The 27068-nt window shown below is 40.2% G+C and overlaps 1 protein-coding gene across 1 annotated transcript; it reads left to right on the plus strand.

The window, feature by feature from the left end:
- The first annotated feature begins 1011 nt into the window (after nucleotides 1-1011).
- Nucleotides 1012-23716, plus strand: jade1 (jade family PHD finger 1). The gene is given in 14 exon segments (XM_080041965.1): nucleotides 1012-1106; nucleotides 5226-5314; nucleotides 8830-8894; nucleotides 10125-10282; nucleotides 11290-11474; nucleotides 11898-12109; nucleotides 13203-13370; nucleotides 14024-14140; nucleotides 15039-15191; nucleotides 15193-15260; nucleotides 15723-15792; nucleotides 16580-16795; nucleotides 19778-19895; nucleotides 20612-23716. Coding segments are annotated over 14 exon segments (2811 nt in total). The 5' UTR covers nucleotides 1012-1014; the 3' UTR covers nucleotides 21712-23716.
- The last annotated feature ends 3352 nt before the right edge of the window (nucleotides 23717-27068 follow it).

Consider the following 27068-nt stretch of genomic DNA (forward strand, 5'->3'; position numbering starts at 1 on the left):
GCATCACTGCTAGTGACTTGGTGGTAGAATGTATGTTTTGATGTTTTGATGAGTGTATAAATTAACCTTTTATATCTACATAGGAGTGGGATGCTGCCATGTTGCACCAGCATATTTCTACAGTAGCACATAATGGACAAACATACACACATATTGATGTCCTGGGAAAATGCAACAAAAAGTAGGCCTACTATTGAATAAATAACTAAATACAGCTTCTCCTCATCACTTGATATTGTGGAAAGCCTTGAGGCAGTGGTGGATGTCTGATGCCAACTTTAGTAACTAGCTTATTATCCTTGAAGGCCACCGTAGCTTCTGTAAATCATCAGGTGGTGAAAGTTCTAGATTGCAAAGCTACCTTTAAACCTGCAGCGTGTAGAATTTTGGGTTTTATTTCCTAGCAGATTTTGTAGGAAGTAATTATAATATCCTTAAGTACATTTAATTTAGTGCATAATAGCTGAAAAGAAATGTAGATTTTTTTTCCCTTAGAAAGGGTCTCATATATGTCCATATGGTGCAATGTTTAGAAATTAGAATTGTTCTTGTCCTTGAAGGCCACTGTAGCTTCTGTTATTATTCAAAAGGGGTGGGGTTACCCAGGGAGCGTTACATTCTAGAACTTTGTAGAACTTTCTTGATGATGTCATATTACACACTGCACCTTTAAGCCGTTTCTCAATTCCAAGTACACAAAGTTCGGACAAATAAATGTTGATTGATTGAATGATTCTGTAATTATTCGAAAGGGAAGGGTTACCAAGGTAGCTTTGCAATCTAGAACGTTCCCCACTTGATGTCACTAAATATTCCAATGTTACAAGAACCTACTAGTTGGCCCTAATCATAGATTGTATATAAAAGGTCTTACTACAGTCCTGTGGGATCTATTTGGTTATTTTTGGCTCTAGTAGTGGGTTGTTTCATTCAGGGTGGTGTGTAGTGCCCCCCAGCGGGGAACAGGCGCCGCTGCAGCCGGGCTGGGTCGCCTCCTCCCCGCCGTGTTTGTGTATGTGGAGTGCGGGTCAAGCGGAACTCACAGCTCAAAAAACTGCGCCTCACCTCAAACTCAAACACCGGCTTGCATCGGCCTGGCGTGCTCTGTACGTACTGTCCACTTTACTTTCAACTCTACAAACATTTAACTTATGTGCATAATGTACCAGAATGTGCTGAACGAGTTTATATCGCTTAGTATGGTCCGAGATCGTCATTTAAAATGGCGCCAAAGATTAACCTCAGCCAGTTATGGTGGATATGCCACTCAACTAGCATAACAACATTATATAATCGATTAATACTTTTCTTGTGTGTTTTGCGTAGTTCTTTTGACTCAAGCACTGAGCACTAACGTTGAATATGTATCTGTATATGTAGGCTGTGGTGTTAAATAATAACTGGGGCACCTTAGAAGCCGACATTATGTTAGCAGCAATGGCTAATGCTAAACGAGCTAAGCGGCAGGTGTTGTGTCAAACTCGGGTCCACTCTGAGACATGTTCACCCGCTAGCCCCGGAAGGCGCACGTTCTCACTCAAATCTCGCTCTTGAAATCCGTTATCTTTCTATTTAGTCGCTATGGAAAGCACAACACCTTAAAAGTAACTTTTTAAGTGAGTTGTTTTGATCTACGTTTCTTAATTACCATTTGAAAATGCGCCTCGTTGCTATTCGCGATCAGATATTGACAGGGTAACTGAATTTGACATAACACCGGTGTTGCTAACCACTTACGTCAGCTAACTGTAACGTGGAGACGTTGACGTGGAGTAAAACGTGCATATCTATGGTAAACACCACCTTCCGATCTATAGAAAAGTTTAGCAAAAATTGCTTATTTGAGGTTAACGAACGCTGTGGAGCATTTTGAATAAAAACATTCTCATCGTAAATAAGATTATTTCTTGATTGGGCCTGCATGTTGCATACCGTTAGCAGTGGCTAGCGTTAGCCAGTTATAAGTTGTAGTCTGATATGAAATAAAATGAAAGTGAAACACTAAAATATGGCGATATGTTTCCCATAGTGACCTTAATACATCACCATATCATTAAAATGTGTACCATGTGTCAAAAAATGCCACGTTGCTTAGGTAACGTTAATTGCTTGTTGTTTTTAGCCTATTATCTTAAGTAGCCGCTAAGCTAGTTAGCTGCTACTCGCTGCTGCCTGTTTGCTGGACGAAGGGGGCGTCACACCAACAAACCGTGGCTAGCCGGCTGTCATTAGCATAGCTTGCTGTATCTGGGTTAGTGTGCACGCTGACAGCAGAGCCTGGGATATTTTCCACCCGGTAGGAGTTCATAATAATGCTCATGTTTTTTGCACGATGCCAGCTGCGAGGCTGTTGCTTCTAGGCTATATTGTATGTGTTTACTACTTGTTATCATCGCTAAGCAGTACGTGTGTGTGTGTGTGTGTGTGTGCGCTGTCAAGATCGGGGCAAGAGTAGAAGAGTTTTGTATTGATATCTCCAAGAATGAATGTTTTTATTAGAGCTATTGTAAATATTGAGAGAAATAATTTATTTTCAGAATTGAATTTAAAACCAATGAAATGTGCAAGGGGCAGCAGAGATAGTATCCTGTTTGTAAAGCCATAATTAAAGAAACAACTTTTATCTGTGGATCTTAAATCAGCATAGTGACTCAGTGAGTTGCAGTTTTTGATGTCTTTGTAATGAATTTGCCTTTATTTCTCAATGTAACTAACTTCATGTTTAATGGTGCAATAGTGCATCATTTACAAGTCTTCTAAAGTTGGTACCGAACTCATTTGCTCATCGAGTTTTCCATAGATTAACTACGCCCGAGCACATCTCAGTCTCTTATTGATCTGAGTACAAATAATACTTTTCTGTTAATTTAAAGGTGCAGTGTGTAATGTGACATCATCAAGAAAGTTCTAGAAAGATCGAGAAAGTTCTAGAAAGTTCTAGAATGCAACGCTCCCTGGGTAACCCCACCCCCTTTTAATAATAACAGAAGCTACAGTGGCCTTCAAAGACAAGAACAATTCTAAATTCTAAACAATGCACCTGATGACATTCCAACTATGACGCTTTCTAGATGGCGGCAACTAGGCCTTTGTCCAAGGCATGGAGAAATATGGACATACATGAGACCCTTTCTATTATGCACTAAATTAAACGTACTTATGGATATTATAATTACTTTCTACAAAATCTGCTAGGAAATAAAACCCAAAATTCTACACACTGCAGGTTTAAAGGGGCACTGTGTAATATGACATCATCAAGAAAGTTCTAGAATGCAACGCTCCCTGGGTAACCCCACCCCTTTTGAATAATAACAGAAGCTACAGTGGCCTTCAAGGACAAGAACAATTCTAAATTTTAAACAATGCACCTGATGACATTCCAAAAACATGGATTCCTCCATAAGACTTGCCTGCTCAATGTACAAAATGTAATATTAATATTTGTAATTCTCCGCTCAGGAGGATAATTGAGATTATTGGCAGAGGTGATTTCACACCAATGAGGACATATTTATGAATGAGGATATTGATTTTAGCTAATAAATTACTTAAAATGTTACACAGTGTCCCTTTAAGCATAATAGCACAAGCCTTCATCAGATTGTCATTATGTTGTTTTTTTCAACTTCGGACAGCGCTCTTTTTTTTCTCCCCGTTCATGTATTTGCATCCATATGAGTAATTACACTCTGATCCTATAACATCAAGTCTTTTTCAGTCTTTCGATTTTCTTCCCACAAAGCTGTGTGTGTAACGTTGTAGCCCTTCTGTAACTAAACCAACAATTTGATGTCTTCTACAGTTGGCACGGTTATCAAGTTTGAAAGGGATTAATTCCACTCTGATCCTATAGCGTCATGTCTTAACTCTTTCCCAAATTATTTTCTTTTTTTAAAGCTGTCTTTCTTGGCATTCAGTCCGTGGAAAACAAAGGAAGAATTTTCATTGTATGACTGAGAACATGTTTCTTATTGTGCATATGGCAACAAACACTTTGAATCTTGGTATATCATATAGCTCTTCATCTAAGGGCCCGTGTCCACCTAACGCCTTTTTCCAGCGTTAAACGCTGGCTGTGCGCTCGGGAGTGTGTCTACTGAGCGTTTTTTTCGACCGCTTTTTATGAGCTGGGAGAGAGAGCGCTGTGATCGGGGGAGAAAAAATGCTGATCGTCACCAGACCTATCAACACTGGTTTAACTGTTTAGGCTTGCTGTTTTCTATTTAAATCGTTACATTGTAATATGAGTAGTCTTATGAAACAGAGAATACTTTCCACCATCCTCTGTTTGGATGAGGAGTTATCGAGGCTCCTGCAAACACACACGGAGCAAGTTGTAGGCTGATGTGTGCGCATGAAACGATCAGTAGGAGATAAAAAATACAGAGAATCAAGTGTTCGCCTAATCTGCTCCCACAAACGGGCTCTCCTCCCTCTGTTCTGGTCATTTTAAGTCACTATTTTCGTACAGTTTCGGGTAAACAGAGACGGAAAAAGCAGTTTCTCTTCCGTCTTCTTTGTTGCCAAGGCGACGAGTCCCGACGATCTACTATCTGATTGGCCCTTTGAAAAAAGCGGCGGTGACGTCCCCGCCGCCTTTCTGAAAAGTTGAACTTTTTTCAACTTGCAAATCTCGAAGCGGCCGCACAAAAAGGCAAAAACGCTCGAAAAAAAACCGCTGGGCGCTGCGCCTTTTCTCCGAGCGGCCGCCTTTTCCCGAGGCGGCCGTTTCTCATTGGGAATCAATTGAAAAAAGGCGCTTGCGGTGGGAAAAAGGCGGTAGGTGGACACGGGCCCTAAGTGAGAAGTTGCTTAAAGGCCTACTTCACCGGTTTGAATATGAAGGTGTATTGAATTCTGAGATCACACATTTATACTACATAGGATCTCAGAATTCAATACACCTTCATATTCAAACCGGTGTAGTAGGCCTTTAATCTCGTACTCGTACAATGACATAGAAACTGATATTCTATTATATTTAATTCTATTCTATTCTATCTGTAACTAAACAGTTACATGTGTGAATGTGTATGACTGCTGCATGTTTGTGGTGATCGGAGGGGCCTAATGGCAGCCACGCTTCCGCCACCGGTATGACTGTGTGTGAATGAATGGAACCTGGAACCCTGTAAAGCGCTTTGAGTGCCTAGAACAGCGCTGTATAAATCCAATCCATTATTATTATTATAAACCTCCCTCTCTCTCTTGGTTTTGTGCAGTGTCCCTACGCCAGAGCTCCACAGACAGATGGCGACGACGATGAAGAGAAGCAGGCACCCGAGCAGCAGTGACGACTCGGACAATGGAAGTAAGTAAACAAACTGAAACATTTCACCCCCTGCGTTCCAATCCCCATTACTTCCCTACTATTTAGTATGCCAGAAAAAAGATTTAGGACGTCCCAAATACATGCACGTCAATTGTAGTATGCTGAAAATACATAAAATGCCCCACTAACTTCAATAGTATTTTTGAGTATTCGTCTTTATTCTTGACATTTCTCGACATAATGAAAATAAATCTTCCTTGTCTGATTTGTTTATCTCTCCTGTGGCCCTTGAACTCTTCTGTACTTTAGTATGTAGTGTAGTAAAAAGAAAAAGTATGTGATTTGGAACGCAGGGAATGTCTATGCTTTGCTCAATGCCGATTCATTCACTGTCTCTGCTTTGCTTTATGATGACTCACTCATTTGAACAGAGTCCAAATATAGACGTGAAGCAGGTCAGCTCTGCAGCATTTTAACTTCCTCACATACCACACATTCTCATCGTGGCTAAAAGTACATCATTCCTCATTGTAACCAACATTGTCTTTTGTTAATTTATGAGAGTTGTGTCTTAACCCTGCGCTCCAATACCCATTACTTCCATACTATTTAGTATGCCAGAAAAAGATTTAGGATACATGATGTCAAATCCAGTATGCCAAGAAATACCAAGATGCCCTTACATACATGCATACATCTGATATAATTTTGCAGTATAGAAACCAGCATGCCTTTGTATCTAGTAAAAAGAAAAAGTAAGATTTGGAACACAAGATAAGTGTCTATTTGATGCTACTCTACGTGCCTTTTAATTTTCCTTTGGGATAAATTAATTTCAATCCACTGTACTATTAATGGGATAAATTAACCCATACACAGCCCAGGCTCTGTAAACGGGTATGTTGCCAGACATTAGGCTATGTATTACCACCAGAATTGTTTTCAGTGCATGCACAGTACGGACAGGTAGCGGATCATGAGGAGATATTCACTGATTTTGTCAACAAGCGTTCTCCTGAATTGCTGAGTCCACCTTTAAAATGCCCCACGGGAAGAATAAAGTGAATTGAATTGAAGTAAAATCCTAACTTTATGTTTTAATCTCTAAAAGTCAAGTGTGTATTGTCTCCACAGTTTCTTTGTGATATATATATCATAGACAGAATGTATTGTCAGTGTAAATGTTAATGTCAACTTGATGTACAGGAAGGAAACCGAAAAAAAGCAAGAATCTCAAAACACAGAGAAAGATTAAGAACAAAAAGAACGAAAGGAAAGCACAGAAAGCGAAGCCGCCTGCCAGTCTGAGAAAGAGGAGGACCGTTAAAGACATACCAACAGGTCAGACAGGGGCACAGCATCAAGGACAGCAGTTAGTAAAAGAAGTAATAATAATAATAATAATTTATTTTATTTGAGGGCGCCTTTCATAGCACTCAAGGTCACCTTGCAGGGCAGTGTTTAAAAAAACAAAATCAACAATCATAAAAAAACACAAGAACAAGATACATTGAAACAATTTACACAAGTGGTGGTGAAATGGGTGGGAGACAAGGAACTAGATTGAATATGTCAGTTTAAAGTAAAGTAAAGTAGTTAGGTCTTTGTTTGTACATGCGTTTTATTTCTGTAGTTTTAGGTTGCCTTTTAAATATCTCGCAGCCGGGGACAACAGATGAAAACTAGCCTCTTAAGGCCAGGACACACCAGCCCGATAATCGCCGTCGTCAAAAAAAAAGACGAATCTGTTTGGTGTGTGCCGTGACGTCGGCCGACGTAGAGGTCGTCGGGCTTGTTTTGAGCCACTCCGGTTATTATTATTATTATTATTATTATTATTATTATTATTATTATTATTATTATTATTATTATTATTTTTTCTTTTTTTCTGACATTTTTATTTATTTGTTAACTTATTGGTGAGCTGTACACCAAGTCACATCCCTGTGTACTTTTTGTCTTGAACAGAATTGAAGTAAATTATGTTTTTAATCGGTAAAAATTATTTATGTCGGTCCATTGCATTCTGTTTCTTTGTGATATTTAAAGCTGTTAACGTATCTCCAGTGTGAATTAATGTGAACTTGATGTACAGGAAGGAAAACGAAGAAAAGCAAGCCTGTCAAAACAAAGAGAAAGATTAAGAACGAAAAGAAAGAGAGGGAAGAAAGGAAAGTGAAGCCGTCTGTCAGTCTGGTAATCAAGAGACAGAGTAGGGACAGGAGGAAAAGCTGGACCATCAAAGACATCCCAACAGGTCAGACAGTGCAGGAAAAAAGTTTAAGAAAAAGGTTTTAATTTAGCGTGAATGCTGGAGCTTTTTTTATATAACTTTATTTAAATCTTTTTATATATTAAAAAGAAAAATTGACACTTCTTTTGTGAACATACTGTCTATACATCATAATCACAGATGCAATATTTTACAAATCAAATAGCAAGCGACGTAATAAGTTAAATACATAAGAATATACATAAAACAATTATTATTTTTTAAAGATATTTTTTGGGGGATTTTTATGCTTTATTGATAGTGCAGAGAGACAGAGGTGAAATGGGGCAGAGAGGGGAGTGACATGCAGAGAACGACCGCGGGTGGGAATCGAACCCGGGTCCGCTGCTGGGCCCGGCCCGGCCCGGCCCGGGAGGGGGACGCCTTACCAACTGAGCTAAAGGCGCCCCCCATAAAACAATTATTAAAGTAAACCTATTGAAAGTGAAAACAGAAAATTAAACCATTTTGACTATTCAAATGAGCTGCTTTTCTGGTGTGTATTTTATGCTTGATGTATTTTAATCTTGCCCCTGTAAAGCACTTTGAGTGGCCTTGTGTCTGAAATTGTGCTATATACAGTACAGGCCAAAAGTTTGGACACGCTCAATGCGTTTCCTTTATTTTTATGACTAGTTACGATGTAGATTCTCACTGAAGGCATCAAAACTTTGAATGAACACATGTGGAATTCTTTGCTAAACCATTTCAGGTGACTCCCTAATGAAGTTCATTGAGAGAGCACCAAGGGTTTGTAGCGCTGTCAAAAAAGCAAAGGGTGCCTACTTTGAGGAATCTAAAATATAAGACCTATTTAAGAGTCATTTCACACTTTTTTGTTAAGTACATAATTCCATATGTCCCTTCAAAGTTTTGATGCCTTCAGTGAGAATCTACAACGTCGTGAAAATAAAGAAAACGCATTGAATGAAAAGGTGTGTCCAAACTTTTGGCCTGTACTGTACATAAACTTGCTTTTCTTTAAACTTGCTTTGAGCCACACATTTATGTCCCGAAGTTAAAACCAATTTTTATTTATTTATTTTTTTAAAGATTTTTTTTTGTAATTTCTATGCTTTATTGATAGTGTAGAGACAGAGTTGAAATGGGGCAGAGAGGGGAGTGACATGCAGAGAACGACCACGGGCTGGAATCGTCCTACCAACTGAGCTAAGGGCGCCCCCCCCCAATTGTTTTTTTGAGGATGTGACTCTGTTATTGAGCAGGAGCACAAACCTAATGTGAGAAAGCTGTTTAACCCTCTGTGTTGTCTCTCCTCCAGGTAACTCCACCTGCTGGTCCCAACAGTCACAGCTCAGGAGAGGGAGCGGACAGAAGCCCTCCGAGGTTGGTTCAACAACTAAAGACATATATATTTGAATCCAAAGATAGATAGATAGATAGATATATAGATAGATAGATAGATAGATAGATAGATAGATAGATAGATAGATAGATAGATAGATAGATAGATAGATAGATAGATAGATAGATAGATAGATAGATAGGGTGGAAAACATATTTATTTACTTTCTTATTATAACATTTTACAAAGCTTTCTTTTTTTTAATTGACTTATTGAATAATCAACTTATTCTTTTTAATCTGTTGCCAGATAACTTACATTTGAAACATGTGTTTTGACATTAAAATCCCAAGTAAAGTCTTTATTTGTCTCCTGCATTAATGTAGTGATACACATAGTAAGTACAGTGTGTCTTTGGGATGGTCACATACCGGCTGTTATCTACAGTGCAGTCTGTGGACTTGGTCCCTGCAGCTCAATGTAAACGCCCTCAGACCAAACAGCCAATCAAATCAAAACAAAACAATGACTCAGGCCAAAGCAGGCTCCTCATTGGCTGATTCCTGTGTGCCCGGTTAACCTGCGCAAACACTGATATACACTTATCTATATGGAGAGAAATGTTTTTAATGATTATGTGTTGATTGTTAATAATGTAAAGTTTATCACTACTCTTCAGATGTAATTCGACATAGTAATTGGTAGTATTCCATGTGAAATCATTACTGCTTGTATACAGTAGTGAATAATATTTGATATGCAGTAAAACTATATATAACCCATATGTATTGTAGAGGCCAAAATGTGGCTATATGTCAATTTATTTAAGGTCTTATTACAAGTCAAGCTACAAGTCTCCTATACAGGGAGAGGGATAGTGCTATATTAATTCAATTAAGTCTTGTGAACAGTGCCTACCTTAGAACTTTGTAACGGTGTTAAGAACGTTACCATACAAATAAATAAATGTTGGTGTGCTCCGGTGGTGTAGTGGAAAGAGTGCGTACCATATTGGCTTTGGCCTTCGTTGCAGTGGTCGCGGGTTCAAATCTGACCTGTGGACCTTTACTGCAGGTCATCCCCCCCTCTCTCTCTGTCTCCCCATTTCAACTCTGTACTGTATAATAAAGCTTGAAAATGCTAAAAAAAAAATGTCCCGACCCTTGTTATTTCTTTTCAGGTTTTCTGTAATAAATTCCTAATAAATCTTGAAAATGCCCAAAAAATAATAAAAAAACAAATGAATAAATGTGAATGTCCCGATTCTTCAGGTTTTCCGTACGGACCTGATCACGGCCATGAAGGTTCCCGACTCGTTCCAGCTGAGCGCGGAGGATTTCTGTGTGCTGGCCGACCCCTGGAGGCAGGAGTGGGAGAAGGGCGTCCAGGTGCCCGTCAGCCCACAGTCCATCCCACAGCCTGTCGCTAGGTAGGACGTGTGTGTGTGTGTGTGTGTGTGTGTGTGTGTGTGTGTGTGTGTGTGTGTGTGTGTGTGTGTGTGTGTGTGTGTGTGTGTGTGTGTGTGTGAGTCAGTGAGAGTGAGTGAGTGAGTGAGTGAGTGAGTGAGAGTGAGTGAGTGAGTTTTAATGTATTTTCTCATGGGATAGTTCATAGCACCACTCAGTTAATACAGGCCAGTGAACTGAATTGTCTCCTTTGCGGTCCTTTTCAGGGCGTTTTTAATGGTAGCCTTTTTCTTTTTGATTATTCAATACTCATTCGGAAACCAGAGAGTTGTAAAATCCCTGTAAAAATGGTATTCGGAATAGCCCTAATTTTGGAAGGTTCCCACATATTCTTTAAAATTATAGCTTATGGGCACCACACTGTAAATCCAGGACAGCTAAACTGCCATGTCTCCTTCTCAGGGACATCCGCAGACAGTACTGTATGATGTATGCACAAGCTAATATGTTGAAGCGCAAGTTTAGTATGTGTTCATTGTCTGTGAAGACCACTCTTTTTAAAGCTTTTTGCACCCCAATGTATACTGCCCACTTGTGGCGACGCTATAAGAAAAGCAGTATGCAGAAACTCAATGTAGCATATAATGATGGCATGAGGCTGCTGCTTCATATGCCACGTTGGAGCAGTGCAAGCCAAATGTTTGTCAGTGTTAATGTGCCCACCTGTCCTGCTGTGCTCAGGAATCTTATGTACAGATGTATGTGTAGACTATCGGAGTCATGTAATGGCATAATCACAACTCTAGTGAACCCTACAATGAGTGCGGTTAGGTTCACTTCCACATTATGGAACCATTGGCGCTTTAGCCTATATGCTAATATCTGAACACTCTTTGTGTAGTGTGGAACTGACAGCTGGAGTCTTTTTTAGTCTTTTTTATTGTTGTTTGTCTTTTTACTGTTTTTGTATTGTATTATGGACCGTTTTTCTCTGTGTCTGGAATAAAATTAAATCAAATCAATCAATCAGGGTGCTGTTAGAGAAGGGCAAGGAGGTGATGTTCTCACGGCCCAAGAAGCTGATCCGTACGTCGGGCTGCGAGGCTCTGGGCTACGTGGACATCAGGACGCTGGCCGAGGGGATGTGCCGCTACGACCTCGGCCACGAAGACGTCTGCTGGCTGCACATGGCCAACCAAGAGTTCACCGAGATGGGTGAGTGGGATGGTGAATTGGTGGGCGTACATTTGAACATCTGTCTAGTTTACATATCCAGCATGTTCCAGATTACTGAGATGGGTGAGGCAGAGAGGAGATGGAGGGGGATTTGGTGAAAAAGGCTGGGTGACATTTCTTTAAGGCACCATTTAGAAATTGGATTCTTGTAAAAAAACAAAACAAAAACAATGTACTTACCGGTAAACCAATGTACTAAAAAGATTTGTCTCCAAAAGTTTAGGAGCCGTTTAGGGAGAGAGACACGAGCATCTCTAATTTTATCACCATGGCTTTTTTTGTCCAATTTTTATGTGTGAATTATGAAACTGGACCTTTCATTTACAGCTCCATAGTTATTTGCTATTATCGTGTTACAAAATAAAAGCTCTATATTTACATTAAAACCTTGCACATTCTCAGCCTTGCCGCCTCTGGATGAGATCACCATGGAGCGCACGATGGAGGAGTTTGAGCGCTGTTGCCACGACAGCATGAGCCACGCCATGGAGACGGAGGAGGGGCTGGGCATCGAGTACGATGAGGACGTGGTGTGTGACGTCTGTCAGTCGCCCGACGGAGAGGACAACAACGAGATGGTGTTCTGTGACAAGTGCAACATCTGTGTGCACCAGGTCAGTATGGGGGTTATATAGGGGGTTATACAGACAGACAGACAGACAGACAGGCACACAGACAGACAGGCAGGCACACAGACAGACACAAACATACACACTAATGAACGAACGCACAAACGAACGAATGGACGCACACACGAGCAAACAAACAGACAGACACTCACTCACTCACTCACTCACTCACTCACTCACTCACTCACTCACTCACTCACTCACTCACTCACTCACTCACTCACTCACTCACTCACTCACTCACTCACTCACTCACTCACTCACTCACATGGTGTCCTGTGGCAAGTGCAACATCTGTGTTCACCAGGTTAGTATAGGGGGGTTAATACACACACACACACACACACACACACACACACACACACACACACACACACACACACACACACACACACACAGGCTCAATATAACTCATTGACACAGGTGGAACGCTCAGAGCGCTTTGTTAAAAAACAGTTGAACTTTTGTAAAAAAGCGCTGCTCATCAATGTCTCTTTTTCTCAAACGACCAGCCGTTGGTGCGCACACAGAGCACAGTGAAAGGAGCGGAAGGAGCGCTCTGCCTTGAAACAGCACATTAGGTGGACACAGGCCCTCAGGGACTTTGTTTTGTCGTTTGAAGATTGTTCCTTGTGCGGTCAAAACGAAAGCGTCTCATCTTACATTTCAGATCAGCTGTTGCCGTGTTTTTCTCCGACACACACATGTACACAAACACTGTCACTGTCGATATGGTTTTACTGTGTTGATTTCTGCTTGTGTGTCTTTCAAATCAAATCAGTTTTATTTGTATAGCCCGATATCACAAATAGACATTTGGCTCAGTGGGCTTTACATTCCATACAGTATGACACCCTCTGCCCTTACACCCTTAGCTCGGCTGAGAAAAAACTCCCAATAAAAAACCCTTTATCGGGATCAATTTTTTTTTTAGAAATCTCAGGGAGAGTTGACAGAGTAAGGGATCCCTCTCCCAGGACGGACATGCTGCAATAGATGTCATAAGTAGAGAAAATCACAAAGGAATTCAATCATTGACCAGATGTTAACATGGTCTTTGCGTGTGTTTTGTCCCCAGGCGTGCTACGGCATCCAGAAGGTGCCAAAGGGCAGCTGGCTGTGCAGGATCTGTGCGCTGGGCATCACCCCAAAGTGCCAGCTATGTCCCAAGAAAGGAGGAGCCATGAAGCCCACACGCAGCGGGACCAAGTGGGTCCACGTCAGCTGTGCCTTGTGGATCCCAGAGGTGAAAATTAGACAAAATCTACCTGGTTATAGTTTGTGTGTGTTTTATACCAAATGTTTATTGTATTTATTTTACAAAGGTGAAGAGAAAATGATTCAGTTTAGGTTGTTTTGTGTCTTTGTGTGTGTGATTTATATCAATACCCTTTTTCTTTTATATACTTTATATGTTTAGATACATGCTTCATGTATTTGATGCAGTGTTCTAGTACTTTGAACACAAATCATTTACAGAAACTCTACAGAAAGTCACCAGAAACTCTCACTACATGACAATAATGTTTTAAGGACGATTCCAGACACTTTCACCGCTTTGTGAACGGCTCAACAAGTTTATTTTTATGGCACATTTCTTCAACAAGGCAATTCAAAGTGCAAACAAAGTATTTTTGGTCCCTACACCGCCACAAGCCTCCCTTAGCAGAGTGTTATACTTCGCCTTTACAACCACCAATGAAATGATTGCAAACACGGTGGTGATTTCTCTTTCCATCTCTTGATGTATTTGCATTTTCTCAATGAGTCAACACCACCTGCTCAAACATGTGAGTAACGCGTGGCTTACATTACGTGTTAAATCAACTGTGTGTGTGTGTGTGTGTGTGTGTGTGTGTGTGTGTGTGTGTGTGTGTGTGTGTGTGTGTGTGTATAAAGGTGAGCATCGGGAACCCAGAGAAGATGGAACCCATCACCAACGTGTCTCAGATCCCCAGCAACAGATGGGCGCTGATCTGCTGCGTCTGCAAAGAGAAGACCGGAGCCTGTATACAGGTAGAGACACACACACACACACACACACACACACACACACTCATGAACACAGACAGACAGACAGACAGACAGACAGACAGACAGACAGACAGACGAGCGTGTATACAGGTAGAGACACACACAGACAGACAGACAGACTCACTCTCATTCACTCATGAACACACACACACACACACACACATGCACAGATGCTTAATGAGACGTGAAAAGAGAAGCATGACCCTACGTCGCTTGGCACAAACCAAGCAAGAACAGGAAATTAGGTTGTGAAGTTTGTAAAGCACTTTATTTTTGAAAAGCGGCGATATAGCCTACAGCCTACAGCCTGTTGAAAACTATTGATGGTAAAATTGCCCTGGAACGGCTATAATGTTCCTTTGGGACTAACAATGTGTAAGTGGCTAAAATTGATGAGGATAACTTAAACATATCAAAGGAAAACTGCTCACTGCACACAGGAACTTTGGCTGTTGCTTTGTGGTTCGACGCTTTGATTTGTGCAAACGAGACAGGACCGGCATAGACAGTCGCTTCAGTGATGCATCAACGCGTGCTGGGCAATTTGGAGACACATGCAAGACGCGCTCAGGGGTAGAGTGTAATGTTGGGACACAGCTGCAGACCATGACATGATCGGATATGACGCTGTGTGTGTGTGTTTTCGTGTGTTAGAAAAAAGTTTAAAAAAGTCTAATAATCGGGGGCGCCTTTAGCTCAGTTGGTAAGGCGTCCCCCTCCCGGGCCGGGCCCAGCAGCAGACCCGGGTTCGATTCCCACCCGCGGTTCCCCTCTCTGCCCCATTTCACCTCTGTCTCGCTGCACTATCAAATAAAGCATAAAAATGCCCAAAAAATATCTTAAAAAAAAAAGTCTAATAATCTTGTGTGTTCTTCCGCAGTGCTCGGCGAATAACTGCCGCACTGCGTTCCACGTGACGTGCGGCCTGAGCGCGAGTCTGGAGATGAACACGCTGCTCACGGACGAGGATGAAGTGAAGTTCAAATCGTTCTGTCCCAAACACTCCGGGCTGGAGGGAGAGGGGGAGGGGGAGGGAGGGGAGGAGGACAGGGAGAGGGAGAGAGAGGGGACTGCTGTCAAGAAGGGCAAGAGGAGAGGCAGGGTGAGAAAAGACACACACTCGCACACACACACACATGCACGCTAAACTACACACACACACACTATAAATTGCAAACGCACACACAGAAATTAACAAACTCACTCAAACACACACACTCACTCACTCACTCACTCACTCACTATAATCTTTAGACATGTATCACAAAAAAAAAAATTTTAAACTCAGTGAATATTTCATTATGATCTGGCCAGATATTCACTCTCATCTATACACATACTCATATATACACATCATTCCCATGCACCCACAACAAACATACAGAGTAAAAGTAAATTCAATTTCTCTCCCTCCCTCCCTCCCTCTTCCTTCCTCCCTCCCTCCCTCCCTCCCTCTCTCTCTCTCTCTCTCTCTCCATCAGAAGTTTTGCCTGCTGTCTTTGACCAATGAGGAAGAGGCAGCTACTTCCCCCTCTTCCTCCATAGCAACCGGTGACATCATCAGCCGGCAACAAGAGAAGAGAGTCAACCTCCGAAAACTGAAGGTCCAAGCCATCGAGGAAGACTTCTACAGGGTTCGTACTGAGTCTGGGAAAGTTTCAGACTGTGCTTGATTTAAATGTGTGTTCGTTCGTGTTTGTGTGTGTGTGTGTGTGTGTGTGTGTGTGACTTCTACAGGGTTAGTACTGAGTCTGGAAAATGCTTGATTTTGAACGTTATTCTTTATTCTTTATTTGGATCCCCATTAGCTTTCACAAAGTGGTCGCTAGTCTTCCTGGGGTCCACACAGAAAGAGACAACAATTAAAACAAACAATAATACAAATTCACACTACATCAATAAAACAAGAACAAAACAAACAACAATACACTCACCCAGGAACAACAGCTGGAACAGCACTACCGCTTTTGTCCAGAGGGGGGAGCAAGAATGAATAAAAATTAAAGTTCCTTCTTAGAGCACCATTTAAAGAAAAAGTTGAACTTTTTTTTTTGATCAAGGTCTTTTTATTGGTTTTTACATTTTACAGATAAACAAACTCAAACAACCCCCCCCCCACCCCCCCAGATACCAGACATGTGCTTACAAATATTACATAACCAGACACCCGTAAAGAAAAATACAAAAAAAAATGAATAAAGTAAATAGAAATTATACAAATGAAATTGTTTACATTGTCATATTGTCAGCTTCCATTCCCTCAACAAAAGTAAAAAAAAGGCTGCCAAATATTATACAATTTCTCAGTAGACCCTCTAACTGTATGAAAAAGTTGAACTTTAATCTTGAAAGTGCTTGAAAAATGCTTTAACTTTGGTCTTTAAAACCCTCTTCCTATCCTGCTTCCTGCCTTCCCAACAGTTTGTGGAGGTGGATGACGTCGCGGGCCGTTTGAAGTTGCCGCGGGAGACGGTGGACTTCCTGTACCAGTACTGGAAGCTGAAGCGCAAAGCGAACCACAACCAGCCGCTGCTCACGCCCAAAAGAGACGAAGAAGAAAGCCTGGCCCGCCGCGAACAGGAAGTGTTGCTACGGCGACTGCAGCTGTTCACTCACCTGAGGCAGGACCTGGAGCGGGTAGGTTTCTACTTCTACTGACCAACCGCCAGCGTCACCACGAAAACAAGTTTAAATAAATACACTTATATATCTATAAATAGAGTGCAGTTTGAGTGTTTGTAGATACGATAAGATTAGATAAGATTGATAATAAGAGTCATTAGAGTTATGTCAGTTTTATGTTACAGCAGGATAGAGAGAGGTGCTATTTTAACAAGTATAATAATAATATATAGGCAGCGGGTAGGTTTCTACTTCTACTGAGAGAGAGAGAGAGAGAGAGAGAGAGAGAGAGAGAGAGAGAGAGAGAGAGAGAGCAACCGCCAGGGTCACCACGGAAACAGGTTTAAATAAATACACTTATATTCTGAGTGCAGTTTGAGTGTTTGTAGATAAGATTAGATAAGGTTTATTGGTTATAGGAGGTGGATGTTGAATGTTACAGAAGGATAGAGGTAGGAACTATTTCAAATAACAAAATCAAAACGCTGTATGGATTACGACTATTTAGATCATATTACTTAAAGGTCTTTTCTCAGTTTTTAGTTTGATTGACTCAAACTTTGGTTTTTTATCCACCTCAAGATCACAGGGACCAACAGCAGAGGCAGGAGGACAGAGTGACATTCCGTCCACCAAAGAAATAATTTAGTTGCTTGTAAGCGAGTCACAACTTACAAATACAACATAAGAAATCACATTACACAGTGTCCCTTTAAGCAATACAGCGTGATTGACAGCTTTGGAAATTTAACTTGTTATTTGTTGAATCTTTTCATGCCATGTCCTTATTTTTCTGCTCCCAATTATGAAGAGTAGTATCAATAAGAGCATCGAAATGTATCTATTGAAAAGCAATATCAGAATATTCTGTTTATTTTATTTAACCAGGTTGAGTCACATTGAGATTAAGAATCTCTTTTTTTTAAGATATTTTTTTTTGCATTTTTATGCTTTATTGAGAGTGTAGAGACAGAGTTGAAATGGGGCAGAGAGGGGAGTGACATGCAGAGAACGACCGCGGGCTGGAATCCAACCCGCGTCCATTGCTGGCCGAGGCCCATGGGGGGGGGGACGCCCTACCAACTGAGCTAAGGGCGCACCCCAAGAATCTCTTTATAAAAGGAGTGTTGTTGTCGGTATCAATACAATCCTAACCATACCCATCCCTTATCGTAAGAGGACTTCACATGTTTGCAAAGACTTTATGGATTACATTATATTAAGTGTTGAGATCATTTTAGTAGAATAGCAGCTTTCTCTAGCAGATGATACAGGAAGTATTACCATTATATTAAAGCTCTGTGGTTCAGTTCTCCTAGACCATATGACACTCTCCGACTTTGCTTTAGGAAAGAGACAGTTTGGGTCAGTTGTGCTGTGGTGTGAATGTAGGGCAGGTAATTGGTGCAGCTTGAAATGTGTAGGCCATAAGGTGAACCTGTTTTTCGTTTCATCCTGTTCCCATGTATGGGCACTCAATCATGTTTGCTGGTTTAAAAAAAAATATTGGTTTTGAACAAGATTTTCTATTGATCTTCCTTTTACACTTATATTACACTGCTGGGATCAGTGTAAACCCTGGATCCAGTGTTTTAGGAGTCCAGTGTGTGTCTAAATCCAGTGTTAGGTGGGTGCATTGTGTCTAGACCGTAGGATACTCTACAACCTTTGTTTTAGCTTTAGCAAAAGGGACCGTTTGGGTCACTACTTGTTCTGTGGTAAGTGGTGCAGCTTGAAATGAAAAGACAGCTTTGATCTTCCTTTTACATTGATATTAACCTGCTGGGATCAGTGTAATCCCTGGATCCAGTGTTTTATGTTACATTGTGTCTAAATCATCTTGTTGTCCCCTTTAGGTGCGTAACCTGACGTAGTAAATGTGTAATATAGAATGTATTGTGATACCAGCTCAAACCGGGCTTCATGAATGTTTACTTAAAGGGTAACTGCACCCCCTGTTTGAGCTACTGCACGATTTTGAAAAATGCTTTCAGACCATGGATTCTGAATTCCGTTTGAGAACCATTGTTTTAAAACATTCCGACATCAGCCGGCCGACTTTCGGGAGGGAGGGGGCGCGCGGTGTCTGTGAAGGAGGGGGCTAGCTGCTAGTAGCTGTCACTCAGGAAGATCTGAATGACATGACTTCATTGAAATATTGAGTGACACAAAGTCTAACGGCACTATCGCTACACAGTGAGCTCATATGCCACACAGATGGGTCGTCTGAGGTGGAGGACTTTCTTATTCTAAATTGTTGGCGGGTGTTTCTATCGTAGTGTTAGGAGACCGAGTAGCGCAAGTGAACGAGCGGCAGTCTGTGTGTGTCTGTGTGTGTGAGCGAGGAGAGCGAGCGAGCGAGCGGTAGCGTGTGTCAATCAAGTGAAGTAATGAACAAGTCCGGGTCCGTGTGTGTGTGTGTGTGTGTGTGTTATACAGTGTGAGATAATGCAGACACACTGCCGATAGAAGTGAAGTGTGTTAACCCCCAAAATAACATCCTTGGAGGGATGGTATAACAGTAGTAGCTCATGGATCAGCCATGGACCTATGAAGAGCGTGACTGGCTTTGCGGCGACGTGATGACGTACTACTGTACCAAAAGTACAGTAGTACGTCATTTTTCGAACCCGATGGAAAAAAGTTTTTTTCAAATCTTAGTAAAGTTCTAAAATGATTTACAATACAAAACATTTCTTAAATTGCCGATATTTAACATATTGCAATTGTTTTCAATGTTAACACCAGCATATAAGTGTTCCTTAACAACATAGTGATTTAATTCAGCTTATATCTCAAAAAACAAGTAAAAGGGTTCAGTTACACTTTAAGTCTTTAAAAGGTCTGAAGATAGTCAAACGTTCTGGTCACACGTTTAGCCAGAGCCCACAATGAGGAGATTCCTTTGACATTGACATTAACCTGCTGGGATCAGTCTAAACCCTGGATCCAGTGTTTGGTGGGTGCATTGTGTCTAAATCATTGTGTCCCCGTTAGGTGCGTAACCTGACGTACATGGTGACGCGCAGGGAGAAGATGAAGCGGTCGCTGTGGAAGGTCCAGGAGCAAGTGTTCCAACACCAGGTCAAACTCATCGACCAGGAAATGGTCAACAGTGAGTCATTTATCAAGTTACTAGACAACATTCAAGGTTAAAATCTATTAACGTAGCTGGGAGATAGAGATTGATATTTTTCTGGAGCTTGTACAAGGAAATTCACATAGAAACCTGCATCCAATCAGTTACAACAAGGAAAACATATCTCAACATGCCACCTAAGAGCCATGTATCAAATTGTGTAAGATTTTTTAAGTCCTTGTACGTAGTATTTTTTCTTATTTATAAAATGAAAAAAGGGCTGTTTCCAAAATCGGTTTTGTAAAAACTTTGGACAGTAATTTGTTGTAAAAATGTAATAATAATATTTTCACTTCGGTAATATCCAACATCTTGATTTTTGGTATTTAAATAAATGTTAATTTACACATAAATAGTTAGATAATGCCAAATTTGCATATATATTCACCTGCAAGGTCTCGCCTTAACGCCAGAAATGAATCCTTCATTACAGATATTTGAAGAAAAACAGCATTATTAGATTATATCATCACAATTTGATTTATTTGACATTTAATAGTGGATGTAATTTAACTGTGTGTGTGTGTGTGTGTGTGTGTGTGTGTGTGTGTGTGTGTGTGTGTGTGTGTGTGTGTGTGTGTGTGTGTGTGTGTGTGTGTGTGTGTGTGTGTGTGTGTGTGTGTGTGTGTGTGTGTGTGTGTGTGTGTGTGTGTGTGTGTGTGTGTGTGTGTGTGTGTGTGTGTGTGTTGCAGGCGACCCCTCTGCTAAGGACCTGGAGCAGCTCTTCTCTCTGGGCTGGCTGTCCACTCAGTCCTCCCACTCCGCTCTGAAACCCAAACGCCCTTTAAAACCAGAGAAGAAGAAAAACACAGACAGAAAAACCTTCTCCGACTCCCCGCACACACACACTCAACCTCCACCTCACACTCACACTCAAACACACAAGAATTACAGTGTGTGCAAGCCAGCCGATTCAAAGGATTCTAAAAGCACTCGAATCATCATCAAGGAAGCCACGTCTACTCAACCAACGAGCGAAATATCTGAAATCCAGCGAGAGATATTTCCCAAGCAAGAAATCGCGACGGAAACAGTCACGGTGAAACTACACAGACCTGAGATCAGAAAAGGCTCGAGCGCGGACGGACGCAAACGAAATACAACCAACAACAACCACGAACAACAGGATCTACGTAGGAGGAAAAAGAGAATTATTGACAACATGGCGGAGAGCTCTGTTAAAAATAGGCTAGCTTCGAAACATCTCGAGAAAACCGTGTCGATCCGTTTGGTCGACATAAGAAATTCCGAAGCAGACGAATATTTTTTCGACCACGAAGGAGGGATCTCCAAACGAAGCCACCCTGTCTCTCTGGATGTGACGGCCCCCAATTCTAAACAACAACAACAACATTCAGATGCTACCGTCGCTACCACCACCAAAGCTAACGGTTGGCTAAGGAAACCCCATTCAAACGGCTCACACACACCCAACAACAACACCAGACATGTAACTAGCGCCGCCGGGCATTTGAAGCATTTGAAAGGTTGGGGCAAGTTCCGGATCCCGAAAAGGAGCGAGAAATCCCCTACGAATGAAGATGATGGTGATGGGTTGCTAGGGCCGCTTAGCAACACGCCCGAGCAACCGTTGTCATCGTACCCACGAACAAGGCTCCGCACGGGAACGGAGAGCGATGGTTACACCTCCGATTCAAAATCTAGCAAAGATGGCGGTGAGACGGAGCCATGTTTGAAACGATGCCATTCACACAAGCTTAGGGGGGATGCGACAGCCATGGGAAGACGATATGGGTCGGATATCATACAGAGAGGCGTGCTGGCATTGTGATGGGAGGAGGGGAAAGAGTAGGGAATTATAAGCTGCACTGTGTAAGTGGGGAAGAGAGATAGGAGAGGAACATGGGAGAGACAAACATCTTATTTTTTTTTTTTTCATAATGCCCTTAAAGTAAAAAAAAAGTTGAAATTTTGAGGAAAAGTCAAAACGTTGAGAAAAATGTTGAAATACACTGTCGAGAATGAACTGGATCATTCAAGGCTGCGGTAAAGATTGAAAGATATTGACAGATTGAAACAGATTTTTTTAAAGCTTTATTAGATAGTACAGAGTTGAAAAGGGGAGACAGAGAGAGAGAGGGGGGGGATGACCTGCAGTAAAGGACCACAGGTCGGATTTGAACCCGCGTCCACTGCAACGAGGCCTGAGCCAATATGGTACACGCTCTATCCACTACGCCACCAGAACACCCCTACAGTCTCCACATTTTGACATAATGAAAAATGTATTACACACTTTTTTTCCCTCTCCTGTGGCGCTATTAATCTTCCGTAGAAGAGAGGGGATGCAACAGCTTCGGGAAGGTGATATGGATATCATACGGAGAGGCGTGCTGGCATCATGATAAAGGAGAAAGACTAGGAATAATAAGCTGCACTGTGTTAGTGGGGAAGAGAAAGACTGTTAAGGACATGGAAGAAGGAAAAATTAAAGGAGGCCATTTTTGTTTACCGTATGCACATTGAGAGAAAAAACTAAATGTCGAGATATAGGACAGGTTAAAAAAAAAGGTGAAATGTTGAGAATAATGTTGAAATAACCCTAGATCTAGCTTTGTTCCACTGCCGACAGTACATATACTTGTAGCAGGCGTGGTAGGCTATATGTCAGACGTCATATGTCACAATTCAATGAACCAATTGATTCATCAATGGACTGCAGTGTGTAGCTCAACCTTTTTGGGGCTGTTTGGTGTCGCAAGGAAAAGCTGACCAAATTATGTACGGCGTGGTTTGCTTATTTTGTTACCCTTTACAACTTTTGACAGTGGACATGCAAATAAGGAAGTTAGAATCTGTCAATATCTTTCCAACTTTACCACAGTCTTGAACTGTTTATTCTCACAATTTTGACTTTTTTCTCAAAGGGCAAAAGGAGAGAAAAAAAACCTCCTCCTGTATATTCTCTTCCGTAGGCTACAAGAGAAAAACATGCTCGCTCTTTGTATGTTTTATTTTTCTGGAAGAATCATAAAATGCCTAGATTTAAAAAAAAATAAACACATAGCTGATATTTATTTTTTATTGTAACATATGTAAATCTGGGGAAATATTTTACTTTTTGATGATTTTGATCTAGATTTTATTTTTTTCCTTTCTTTTTTAAAAGTAGAAAGATGTCAAGTTGCCACTTAAAATAAAAATAAACGCTCGCTCATATATTTACAAGCAAGTCGTTTGCTTGGGACCATAAGCTTGCTGCAATGTAATTAGTTTTATTTTTGACATAGTAGTATTATAAACTCGGTTGCACTTAGTTGGAAAAAGCTGACGTATCTAGTCAGTGAAATAGGATTGTAGTTTATTATTTCTTTATCAAGCTTCATGAACGGACAATAAACGGCTAAAAACATGGCCGACAAACTGCCCGTTTTTGGTTGTTATCGCTATGGAGACGCCATAACTTCTGCTTCATATCATCAGCTGTTTGTTTGAACATTAGCCTATTATGACCCGAGAAAATCTTTCAAAAAACTTACCAAGAGGAATTAATTTTTTTTTTAATCGTCGTAATTGAACTGCGATCGTATTTCGTATCGTATATCCATCATGTGCCTAACTTTTATTTGAAGCGATTGCACTAGGAGAGGACGGCACAGGTTGAGTGTGACGGTATGATGATGGTATATTGACTAAAGTTATTTTTACACTGAAGAATTAAGAAGCGTTTTGTACCCTCGGCTCCGCTGCTGTACTACTGTTATGCAAAATTATAATTTTTTCTTGTGTCTTTTGTGTCTTAAAGAGAAATAAAATAAAAACTCTGGAAGACTTCAGTTTGTGATGTTTCTGTCTGTGCGTTCATTCCATTTCAAACCGACACTGTCGTTTTTTTCACTCAAAACGACGTGGGTTTTGTATATAATGTACAGTATCTCACAAAAGTGAGTACACCCCTCACATGTATTCAAATATTTTATTGTATCTTTTCATGGGACAATACTGAAGAAATGACACTTTGATATAATGTAAAGTAGTCACTAGTCTGTGTACAGCTTGTATAACAGTTTAAATTTACTTTCCCCTCAAAAAAAAGAAGAAAAATACAATAGTAATTTAATTCAGATATCTCAAAAAACATGTGTAAGTGAGTGTGCAGATATCTCAAAAAACATGTGTAAGTGAGTGTGCTCTGATAGTAGCAAAAGAAAGTAGGTTTTGTGCGTTTTGGTTTCACTGAAAATAAAGTGAAGGGTTTTAACCTAATGATTTATTACAGTTTTTCTCAGTTGCTTTGGTGCTTTTCTCAGATCAGAATGAAAATTCTCAGAACTATTAGTTCAACCTCTGCAACATTTAGTTGAGCACATCATAGTAGCAATTTCTCCTTCCTCTGAACAAATTGAAAATGCTTTTGGACATGTATCAGTTGCTTTCATACAATTTGTTCTGCTGTTTTATAACATTGTCATTTGCTTATGTCATGTCAGTCAAAATGAACTTATGGATGCTGAATAGTCGTTCCCAATAAAACTAATAGTCTTCATTTCATTGCTTGAGTTATTACATACAATAATATATAACATCTGTCAAGCAAATGTTATACCTTTTCTTTATCATAGATACTTCCCTCGCTGCATTGCAAGGGTTAATATCCGTTGTGATGTAGATGAAAATATGTGGCCAGACAGACAGGAACGTCTGGATGTGCCAGAATGATTTACCTATATATGTTCAGTTACAATATGTCCTGTTATATTGTTCACATTTGTTCTAAATAAGTGACTGATAAGTTTTCTTTTGCACAATGCTGTAGAATTGCAAAGAGCATATACAGTAAAAATGTGAAACATACGTATTCAGTGTCTTGTACTCACTTACTCACCTAACTACAGCAATGTGTAACTTTACTGTAGTTTTCAAATGGCTGTACAAGTAGTGTATAGTGCTGTCTTGAGCATTTTCAGGTAGTGTCACCGAGTTCTGTCCTTTTTTTGCATTGGAAAACACAGAGAATAAACTGTCATAATGAAAACATGACAAAGCCATTTGACTATCTTGTTCATAAACGATGGTGTCAAGACTTCTCATTTTGATGACACTGGCAGTTTCATTGACATGAATACTTGCTTTTGAGGAATAGACTATCCATTTTGAGCAAGTGACGTACTTTTTTTGCAGGTTATCCACTAGGTTTTGCAGTTTGCACTAATTGTTTTGAGAAATGCTCTAACTGCTGTGCAAATGTTAATAGTGATGTGAGAAAAGCACCAAAGCGACTGAGAAAAACTAATAAAAATAATCAATTGTTAGAATAATGCAGAAATATATTCTAGCAATCATCTTCTGTAACTATTTCAGCTATGAACTGTAAAAATATCAGAAAATATGTGAATGGTTTGGCCAAATAAATACACCTAAGCGATATAAAAAAAAAAAAAAAGTTTGAAAACGTATTGAACAATAACAAAAGTGGACAGATGCACGTTTGGTCACTTTTTATTGCATGATTCAACATCCTGCACAAAAGCGTTTCAGCACTGCATCAAGAAAAAAAAAAAAAAAGGTACAATGTCAAAGAAATCGTATGATATTTACAATAGATGCATAACTATTACCACTTATACATTATGTACATATTAGTTCTCTGGTTGTTACTAGGACAGTAGTTACAGAATGATAACCCCCTACGCACACACACAAGTTACACTTCGATCTACAGGGAAAATACAGTGCTTACAAAAAAAAATATTATAACTTGGCTGGACTACATTCACTCAAGACAAGGTTAGGATACATACAATGTCGAAAAAAAATACTCGTACGAGATTTGCGGCACCTGTGGACGTGGTGCATTCAAACGCCCTGGGACATATGAATGATACTAGGAAGAAATTTTGTAAAAAAAAGGTGCGGTTATATATATATATATAAAAAAAAATTGACACCGTTTCGTCTGTACAACTTAAACCAGGTTTTTTTTTTGGGGGAGGAGGGGGGGGGGGGGTAAGTTTTTAAATCCCAGAGGAAGAGAGGAGGCAAGGTAGGTGGCTGTGAGATGGAATGGTTAAAAAAAAAGCCACGTCTAATTTTTGTGAATAAAAAACAAAATAAAAAACAGAACTGAATTGTGTTGCTGAAAAAAATAAACATGCATCTTTTCACCACCAACCAATGGTTTCAAAGTTCCAAGTATGGTGGCCAGTTTAGGACAATTTCAGACTCAGTTTTCTTTATAGTCTAATGCAGTTCTGGCTCAATGCTTTCAGATATGTGAGCAGACTGTTGCATTCACATGATTATGCTTGGGCTGCAATATCGACAATGCGAACGATTTATATTAAAGTAGGATTAACTGGTTTTGAGTACAAGTGGAGTTAACGGACAATTGACAGCGATTAGCATTGAGTTTAATATGTCCTAAACTGGCCACCATACTAAACTAAACATGTAATGTAAAGTACAAATATGAAACGTTTGCACAACCAAAAAATAAAATGGAATTAACAGAGTGTTGAACAAGTGTGCTGTCAGCTTGTGTTAACGTTTTAAAAAAACAAAAAAACAAGCAGGATGCAGTTATGAGACTAAAAATAATATGCAAGGACTTTTTAAAACGTCAACAAACGATAGAATATTTTTATCAATTCGAGAAAAAAAAAACGCTCGTGACACAGAGGCCTGCATTGTCTGAATCAGCATGATGTGTGTATTTAAAAAAATAATTATCTTTGTATCTCAGGCTAAAGAAATAAACGGCACCTTTAAAAGGGTCGGGACTCCAAACTATAAAACTTTGAAAAATATTCAAGAAAAAAAAAAATCGCAAATGTTCCTTCATTATTGTGGTTTAGGTAAAGACCTGTAAACCTCCCGGTAGTGTTTTTTTTTTTTACGTCTTCCGTTTTTTAAGAGCGCCATCAATTTTTAATACTTTTTGTTATCCCTAGTTCCTCTGGATAGGCAGGTAAATAAAATAAGACTAAATTTAAAACTATGTTGTTCAGCATCCTGATTGAAAAAAACAAACAAACATATTATTCAAATCTAAACAATAAAACTTGAGCTATGACAAAATAACAAGCGTGTAAAAATATCAAAACAAAAGTCTAGAGTTAGGCGTAACCTATGGCTACAGGTAGAAGGTCGACTGAGGCCTTTTCATAGTGTCGTAGTGTTCGATATTAC

The sequence above is a fragment of the Ammodytes marinus genome (assembly GCF_949987685.1).
Source record: "Ammodytes marinus genome assembly, chromosome: 15".
Lineage (NCBI taxonomy): Eukaryota > Metazoa > Chordata > Actinopteri > Uranoscopiformes > Ammodytidae > Ammodytes > Ammodytes marinus.